The sequence below is a fragment of the Ostrea edulis genome, chromosome 2 (assembly GCF_947568905.1).
Source record: "Ostrea edulis chromosome 2, xbOstEdul1.1, whole genome shotgun sequence".
Classification (NCBI taxonomy): Eukaryota; Metazoa; Mollusca; class Bivalvia; order Ostreida; family Ostreidae; genus Ostrea; species Ostrea edulis.
The window spans coordinates 57395340-57405209 of record NC_079165.1 but is presented as its reverse complement, the minus strand read 5'-3'; the positions used below and the strand labels follow the sequence as shown (position 1 = coordinate 57405209).

The 9870-nt window shown below is 33.7% G+C and overlaps 1 protein-coding gene across 6 annotated transcripts in view; it reads right to left on the bottom strand.

Moving 5' to 3' along the window:
• Positions 1-1911: 1911 nt before the first annotated feature.
• LOC125681977 (calnexin-like) overlaps positions 1912-9870 on the bottom strand; it is a 30113-nt gene continuing 22154 nt past the window's right edge. For 3 of the 6 annotated variants that reach the window (XM_048922338.2, XM_048922339.2, XM_048922337.2), the window contains 3 exons: positions 8440-8595; positions 6915-6994; positions 1912-3512 (listed from right to left, as the gene is read on the bottom strand). In XM_048922338.2, coding sequence (XP_048778295.1) covers positions 3476-3512; positions 6915-6994; positions 8440-8595 — 273 coding nt within the window. In that variant the 3' untranslated portion in view covers positions 1912-3475. Of the gene's footprint in view, positions 6995-8439; positions 8596-9870 lie in introns of all 6 variants that reach the window. The other 3 variants (XM_056154565.1, XM_056154567.1, XM_056154566.1) reach the window with 1 other exon arrangement.

The window sequence follows — 9870 nt, the reverse complement described above, 5'->3', positions numbered from 1 at the left end:
TTTTAGATAATGTACCATATTGACTATGTAGAAATATTGCACCCGTCTGCCCCCCTAGACACATGCATTCTATTTTTAGAAGGAAAAGTTGGGTCAGTCAGTCCGTATAAAACCAGAATTAAACGTTGCTGCACATTGACCTAATATGCTTCATGATATCATAGAGGATATGCATATCATATTATGCCATCTGGTAAATATTCAACTCAACATTTCCCATAAACAAGAAGCCCAGACCTTATCTGTCACCCGAGTTGAAAGGATCACTAGCCCCAAGGGCTATGAAACATATAGTAACTTTCCTGTTCTGCATATTTATCGGTAAGGTAATTTCCAATATTCAGGAGCAGTATAAGACAAGGTGTGTTCATAATACACAAGTACTAACACTGATGAAAGACTACAAGAGCCAGACCCCTGGGGTTGTGAAATTCATAATTTTGATATTCCCTTTTGCTTCTCCTAAATGTGCATGAAGTACCGGTATACCTACAGTATCAGCAAAATTAAAGACAAGGTCTTTCATAATCACTATGATAATTTTAGCCATACTCTGAAAGCAAAATGCCTACCCCTGGGATCATGAAATTTACAATTTTGGTAAAAGGCAACCTGCTCCTTCTAAATATCCACTTAATTTCAGCATTTTATTTCAATGTTTTAAATTTTTACTCATATATTACACTTTAAACCAAGTTTGGCCCCACCCTGGAGTCAGAACCTCTACTCCGGGGATCAAGAAAATAATTTTGGTAGAGGGCTTCCTGCTCTTCATACTATGCATTCACTTTTCCTTACAGATGTGCAGTTCTATTTAAAGCAGATTTTAAAAAAAACTACTAGATTTTCGCCCTGCCCCTGAGGCTCCAGGAGTCCTGAAATTTACAATTTATGTTCCCTTGTCCCAACCATGTCTCACTCCAAATTTGAAAAGAATTGGAATGGTAGTTATCAAGATGTTTAAAATGTTCAATAACACATTATAAAAACAAGAATATCAGTAAAGGTATAGCCCAGACAAAATAAATGTATGGAATTGAATTTATTTTGACTGCTCTGTGAATTGTCAATGACAATAGTTTATTCTCATAAACTGACAAAATGTAGTGTAGAGATACATTGCACTAATATAGTTAAATACATACATGCGTGAGAAAAATGAATCACAGTATCTGATAATGAGCCAACCAAGAGAGCTAACTCTCTCAATAATGGATTTTATAAATTTACAGTTTCATCAATTTGATTTTATTTGTGTTAAAAAGTTGTTCAAACTTATACACATTTGGGTGTAAATAGAAGTACTTTGGTACATAGAGTAATCTTTTTGCAGTATAGATGGATCATTACAATTAAATAATGGTACTCATCGCCAATTTCATTTTTCAAACATAACTTACAAATTTGTAATCAGCAACGGTCAATTCATTATAATTGCCAACCCCGCTTTATTGCCAAAATTGGTCTTAACAAAAGTCGACAATATATCGAGGGAGCACTGTATATGTTCTGATTATTTTGACCTGGTCCAAAAGTCCCCTGTCCCAAGGAATGTTTGTGATTAATTTATAATGAAAGGCTCAAGAGATGGCAACTTTTATATCAAAAACTGTTGAAATAAGGAACTTTTGCATTGAGTGACCTAAACCTTTCCAAATGACCTCGAGAGACCATGTTCCACAAGTCCTTGTCTCAAAGAACATTTGTGATCAATTATATCAATTTGTGATGAAAGGTTTAGGAAATATGAGCTCAGACAAACAGACACGACGGCAACGACATGCTCCCCCTGGAATTTTTCAGGGAGCATAGAAAGAGTTGCCTAATGACAAGAAATGCTTAAATCAAAAAATATCTATTATATATCTATCATAGTGTGAACTACATGTATATACATAAACAAACACAATCTTTAATTAAATTAGTCAGTTTATTTTATGGTGGTTTTTCATTTACAAAGGATATTTCAACAAGACTAAAGGACAAAAATTGTGATTGTAAAGCACTGAATTTTTCTTACAAAACTTTATCAATTACAGAACTCAACCCATGACATTTTATCATTTTTCAAAATTTGAGACACTCAAAGTACAAAAGTTTCCATTTTATTTCACACAACAGACACTAACACAATTGTTTACATCATAAAATTGGTTTCTAAACCTCCGATTGAAATCAAAGTTTTGTCAAATACGTCTTAAAACCTGCTGGTTTCAGTCTAACTGAAAACACACTACAGTTGTAGAGGAATTATTTCACAATGACTGAAATTCCACTTTCTTATGTATACATGTTTCTCAAAGTTTTGTTCTACAGTGTTGGTTTTCAAAGTACATGTACTTTCACAATCCCTTCATTAAAAAAAGTAATTCAGATTTGTACAAGAAACTGTCAAATTCTGGTAGGCTTGACATCTACTAAGTAACATGATTGAAGGTCTGACAAGACTAAGAATGATAAACCATCTTTTGCATAAAGTATAAGATTGTCAAGCCTTGGTCAATAACATGCAAAGATCTTTTGTCCTTTTTTAAAAAAATCAAATGACAGTTCAGGATCATCTCGATGACTGTTCAAATGACAAGAAGCCAGACCATCAGATAAACAGACATGGTGATTTGGAAATACCTAAACCTTCTGGAGGAATAATTACACAACAAACCGCACATCGCATTCATCAATTCCCTTTGCGATAACCTTTCTACCAAACTGTTGAGTTCTGTACATTTTGTGGCCTACCACGTACTACTCTGGAATATTTTCTGACTACACACAAGTTAAATATTTAGTTCATGCAAATCAAATAACAATTAATATTAAAATGAACACTATACATACCGTCTCTCAACATGACATCACACATTACTACTGATAAAGAATAATGATAATTTCAAGATGCACTCCATCACGCAATGACAAATGTACGCCTCTTACTAGATAAAATACATTAAGAAATGAACAAGTACATGTGCACAATATTGGCAGCAATGTTATACATTGAATTAAGTGATACTCAGTAGTCTATAATCAAAATAAAACATCACACACACACAGACTTGTGAAAACAAAAATAGTCTATCATAATACCAGATACAGACACTTAACACTACCCAGACTTTAACAGATACAGACACTTAACACTACCCAGACTTTAACAGATACAGACACTTAACAGTGGACCCTTTCATGATTCATGAAACTTTATAATTCACAGTCTCTCAATTTGAACCACTTACTAAAACACTTATAACTATATATCTTTACCCACCCACATGTAACCAACACAAACACAGGAAATTGTACAGATTAACATTAAACATTGTTCAGCAATCAGACAAATGAAATACAAAGGACAGATGTAACGTGGGAGAAGTTTCACAGCTGGTTAGGCCGCTTCTATCAGCATTGCATATGAATTATAGTAGAAATAGGAATTCTGTCAATTGTCTTTCACACTTTCTATTTCACACTGCTATCAATCCTTTCTGGATTTCCTCTTCCTTGGAGATCTCCTGTGCATAAAAGAATCAAGTTTTTATTTTCAAACTTTAAATATTTAACAACAGTTGCATTAACAATAAGATTTTTAAAACAGGAGTCCCATGACCCTTAATGATCACATGATTAAACATTCAACAACTCCTCAGTAGACTAAGCTTAATGATCACGTGATTAAACATTCAACAACTCCTCAGTAGACTAAGCTTAACGATCACGTGATTAAACATTCAACAACTCCTCAGTAGACTAAGCTTAACGATCACGTGATTAAACATTCAACAGCTCCTCAGTAGACTAAGCTTAACGATTACGTGATTAAACATTCAACAACTCCTCAGTGGAACCATCAAACAAGGTGTTATTTATTTAAAAAAAAAAAACCAAGATGTGTTTGTTAAGTATACCATATTGTTTAGAAATGTAAATTGTGTAAAATCTTAAAACAGAAATATTTTAATTACAAATGGCTTGAAAACCGGTTTCACAGAAGTCCCAAATTTCTATGTTCAAAAGGGGAATAACTCCCAGAAAAAAAATGTCCACTTAGAATTTTCTGTGAAAATGCACATTTACACAGTATGTCCAAATTAAATACATATCTCTTCTCAGCAGTTTCAGAGGAGTATCAAATAGTATATTTTGACCAAAATTCTATCTTCAAAAGGGGAATATCAATCTGCCAGGAAAAAAAACTACAATCAGAATTTTCTGTGAATATGCACATCCAAACAGCATGTTCATATCAAATACAAAATTGGATGAAATGATTCTGTTCAGTGATTTCAGAGGAGTTGCAATGACAAACTGTTTCAGTAGTATATTCAATTTAAGTTCAAACAGGCATAATTCCCAGAAAAAAAAAGTGAATCAAAATTTCCTGCAAATATGCACATCTACAAAGTATGTCCTTAAAGGCCAGCAGTTGGGTATAAAAGCAGCCAATCGGTGAAAATGGTGGAATATATGAATTTTCTTATCACATTCAGATTGCAGCACTTATTTTGAAAAAATAAAGATTAAGCTGTTGTACTGAAATTTTAAAACGGGTATGCTTGTTCCCCTCATAACTGTGCATATATTGGCCATATCTATTTTAGATATAAATTCTCATGAAGTTTTAATTTTGGCCTCAAAAATCTGAAGCTGGGCTAAATTTGTATTTCAAACTAGAGATTGGCAGTTTGTGGGTGTGATCATCTTTTGTTATTGTTTACACCGGATGTTGACTCACATATTGCACGAGCATGCTTGTCTAGTTTTAGATAAGGGGGATTGCACCAAAGGAAACATGTAATCAAATCACTACAACGTGGAAAAAAAGTACTTACTCATATATCATTGGTAAATACAGATTTTATTTTTTAATTATATATAATCACATTCCTTTAAAAAAAAATTGGTTAACTTTATAAAAATAACTCATTAGGACTGTTCAGTCTGATCGCTGTTTCAGAGTTTTGTAGGATTGCTGGTACCTTTTCTCGAAAAATGTCAAGCATGGTGTTTGTCTGATTAAGCAACAATCTCCTAGGCCAGTTGTGTAACTCCCATTGTTTCTCATCAATGATGACAAATATGTCCAATTGTTCAACCATCACTCTAAAATTACTCTCAATTTGGACTCTTACGTGTGGACATTACAATGTCAAAAGAGACAATCACAGATAGTAGGTCTCCAAATATCATAATGGACAAAGTGTTTCTTAATAATCCTTCAATGCACATGTCCTCCATTGCACAACTACAATTCCCCCCAAATTCTTCTCATAATTGAAAGGTACCAAGAGGAAAATCATAAGTATTAGTATATCAAATATACCAATATTTGTGTATATTATCAAAAAAACTACATGTTTTAAAAGACATGGATAAAACAATGATGAATTCATTTTGTAGTTCCTAGGGTGAAGTTTTGTTAAAGTAAAAACATATCCTTTCAGTGCCTCGCAGATCGAGCAGAGTGGTAGAAAAATGCGGGAAAACTTTATTTTGATAAATCATGCCAGTCTCCCTGTACAAAATATCATCTGCTACAGAGCTTATTCTGATAACACTGCTAAGCCCTGCCCTCTTGCCATATATGCTTAATTGTTGTAGGGGTGTAAATTTTTCTAGGTTACTCCCGGCCTTTAATAACAACAAAGTTTCATGAAATTCTGTTAAAGTGGTTTCAGTTAAGTTGCACTGTTAACAACAGGACTGAAGAAGACCAAACTTCTACCTTCAAAAGGGACATCACTCCCAGAAATAAATATGAACTTTTTGTGAACATGCACATCTACAAAGTATGTTCATTAAATACAAAATTAAATGAAAATCTGTTCAGTGGTTTCAGAGGAGTTGTGCTGACAATTTTTTTCAGTAGTGTATTTAATTTGGCCAAACTTTTAAGTTCAAAGAGGGCATAACTACCTTAAAAAAAATCGAAACAATTTCCTGCATATAATTTCCTTATTGTAAATTATCAACTGTAAACTGACTTTTATTTGCGACAACTTAATTTCACAATTTACTAGTGATGAACTGGTTCGCGGCGACTAATTTTCATGACCAAGTTAATCTTAAAAGTACAAGAAACATCAAAGATCTGGTTCGCGGCGAGAAATATATGCTAGGAAGTGATTCTCGCGAACCTTGCAAAAATTTCTTGCACACGAATAAAAGTTGGTTTACAGTATTTCATGAAATTCTGTTGAGCGGTTTCAGAGGGATTGCACTGACAAAAACAAGACTGAAGGAGGACAAACTTCTCTGTTCAAAAGGGGCATAATTCCCTAGAAAAAAATTAAATCTGAATTTCCTGCAAATATGCACATCTACACAGTAACTCCTTATGAACTACAAAGTTTCATGAAATTCTGTTGAGTGGTTTACAAGGAGTTGTGCTGACAAGAACAGGACTGATGGATGGATGGGTCAAAAACATTATACCTGCAGCAACTTGCTCCATGGGGTATAATTACATCTATCAATATGCTTCCATGGGAAATAAAAGTTTTAAAACTGAAATCTACATGTCTTTCTTTGATGCAAAAGAACACAGAATTAAAATAATAAAGAGGTTTAGATTTCAATTGTGTACATGTATGGATACGGGTATTAAGGAAATCACCGAAATTACTCGTGTATTACGTAATCACTTTTGGCGATGACAAGATTTCAACACGTTCTCATATTTTGTGGAGCGTCATCTACACATAAGTACAAAATTGCAGCTTTTACGATAAAAACTAGCTGATTGATGTATGGAAATTTGATTTTTAAACATTATATAGGATACTAGTTTCATTTACATGTATTTTGAACAAATCCATTAACTGAAAAAGCTCAAAAACAGCTTTGTTGAGTTAATAAATTGATGAACGACAATTTACTGAAATTTCATGCTTGTACAAAACCTAATAATTACACACCGCGGTGACTCGCTCCCCTTCTCCTCCTCCTCCTCATCTGCAGCATCATCATCTTCATTTTCTTCATCATCTCCATCATCCTACAATGAGTAACAAAACATGTGGAAGTTTTCATCAATTCTGGTTCATACATGTAAGCAATGATAGCACAGTTGATGATCTGAATTATGATAATAAAAAAAAAGAGGCCCATGGGCCACATCGGTCACCTTGGTCCATATCAGAAAACTTTCCATATATATTTGCATGTAAAACCGTAGTCCCTATTATGGCCCCAACATACCCCTGGAGGCCATGATTTTTGCAAACTCGAATCTACACTGTCAGAAAGCTTTCATGTAAATGTGAACTTCTTTCGCCCAATGGTTCTTGAGAAGAAGATTTTTAAAGATTTTCCCTATATATTTGTATGTAAAACTTTGATCCCCTATTGTTGCCCCATCCTACCCCAGGGGGCCATGATTTGAACAAACTTAACTCTGCACTATGTTAGGAAGCTTTCATGTAAATATCAGCTTTTCTGTCTCAGTGGTTCTTTGGAAGATTTTTAAAGATTGTCCCTATATATTTGTATGTAAAACTTTGATCCCCTATTGTGGCCCCATCTGACCCCCGGGGCCAGAATTTTTAACAAACTTGAATCTGCATTATGTCAGAAAGCTTTCATGTAAATATCAGCTTTTCTGGCTCAGTGGTGCTTGAGAAGATTTTTAAAGATTTTCTCTATATATTTGTATGTAAAACTTTGATCCCCTATTGTGGTCCCATCCGACCCCCGGGGACATGATTTTAACAAACCTGAATCTGCACTATATCAGAAAGCTTTCATGTAAATCTCAGCTTTTCTGGCTCAGTGGTTCTTGAGAAGAAGATTTTTCCTATATATTTGTATGTAAAACTTTGATCTCCTATTGTGGCCCCATCTGACCCCCGGGGGCCAGGATTTTAACAATTTAGAATCTGCACTACCTAATAAAGCTTATCTATAAATTTCATCTTTTCTGGCCCAGTGGTTCTTGAGAAGAAGATTTTTTAATGACCCTACTCTTATTTTTACCTTTTCTTGATTATCTCCCCTTGGAAGGTGGCCTGGCCCTTTATTTTAACAATTTAGAATTCCCTTTACCTAAGGATGCTTTGTGACAACTTTGATTGAAATTGGCCCAGTGGTTTTTGAGAAGAAGTCAAAAATGTAAAAAGTTTACAAACGGACAGACGGACGCACGCCAGAATACAGGTGATCAGAAAAGCTCAAGTGAGCTAAAAAACCAACCATGAAGAAAAAAACCCATCGAAAACACATCTGATAGCCGAATTGTAGATTTTAATTTTGAAAAAAACAACAACCAATTAAAAAAAAAAAACCCCACCACACAAAATGTCTGATTGTAGATTTTCAAATGTGCATTGATACAAATTTTTAAATACAATCCCCCCCAAAAAAAAAACCCACACACACAATATCTGATGACACAATTGAAGATAAAAATTTTATCACCCAGGCAATTCTAGATGGTGGTAATACCTCTGTTGCCTCCAGACTTGACTTGGATTTCTTTGTGCTGGGTTTGTTGTCTCCCCCTGGTCCTGCCTTCTCTTGGTCAGCAGACTCTGTGTCTTCTTTTTGTTCATCGTCTGGTGAGACGGCATCTGTTTTCTTGGCATTGGCTAGAGTTTCTGGCTGAAATAGGGATCCATATAATGACTATCAATTTTTCATTTCCTGGACAACTGATATAAATCATACTTTTTCCACACAATACTGATTCACCACACTTCCTAACACCCTTCTTTATGATTTTCTTTATTTTTATTTTAATGGTAAATAACTTTATCTAAAATGATGCAGTTTACTCAAGAGATACAAGATCCTCCAGTAAAATTCTAAACAATGATTTGCATAGTTTTTTATGGCAACTTGACTGGCCACTTGCGTGAAGTTAGGTTCGTAGTTTAGTCTAACAGTAAAGATGTTTACTTTCTTGTTTATCGAAAGTTACAACAATTATGTAAAGTTTGTGAGAAGAAAAAAAATAATACAATTTTGAGAACAATTTTTAAGTGACTCACCAAAAATAAGATGAATTTGCTTGAATATTACCAAAATGTTTTGTTTAAAGAATAATTTTATGAGGCCCCTCATTTAAAATTTGACAAGGTTTTTTAAAGCAAAATATAAAAAAAAAAAAATATATGAAGTTTTCCTCAAATCAATACACAGTCAGATGCAAATGTATTGTAAAGCAAAAATATACTTGCAATATTGAGCAATCAAGAACTCTGACATCTCATATAACCTGCATAATTGCTAGCATTAGTAAATATACAAAAGAAACAATAGTTAAACATATCTAAACCAGACATGCTTGGTACTGTGGTCTATAAATATTTTACAAAAACAACATCAAAACCAAACAAATTAATTTTTATACTGAAAATATTAAAGGTTGGCACATGAAATTTCTGGGACTGACAAATTTTTAAATACATCTATAGAGTTACATACTCATATAACATTAAAATGTTAATTTCTGAAACTCTATTTTAAAGTTTGATGGCTGTAAAATCTAATGAAAATCACTATATAAACCATTATAAAGTGCAGATAACTTTTATCAAAGAACTGAAATTTGTAAGCCTACTATCTGTTAGGCCTGAATTCCGCTTTGTATTGCACTCCCTATATTGTTTTTCTTGACAAACTGCATGTACAATCATGATACACGCACAATGCATAATTTAAACCTGTTGCACATGCATTCCTGAATAGAGTTAATGCAAATAATTACAAACTGTGACCTTAAAGTTAACAAATGATCTTGCACATTTTTGCACGAAAACCTACCAAAAATATTTAAGAATGAAAGAAAGCAAAAGTGAGCAAGCTCACATACCCCACGCTCCAACATTGCTTGACAATGCCACACATAATGAATGGTAATGCTATGCATTACTG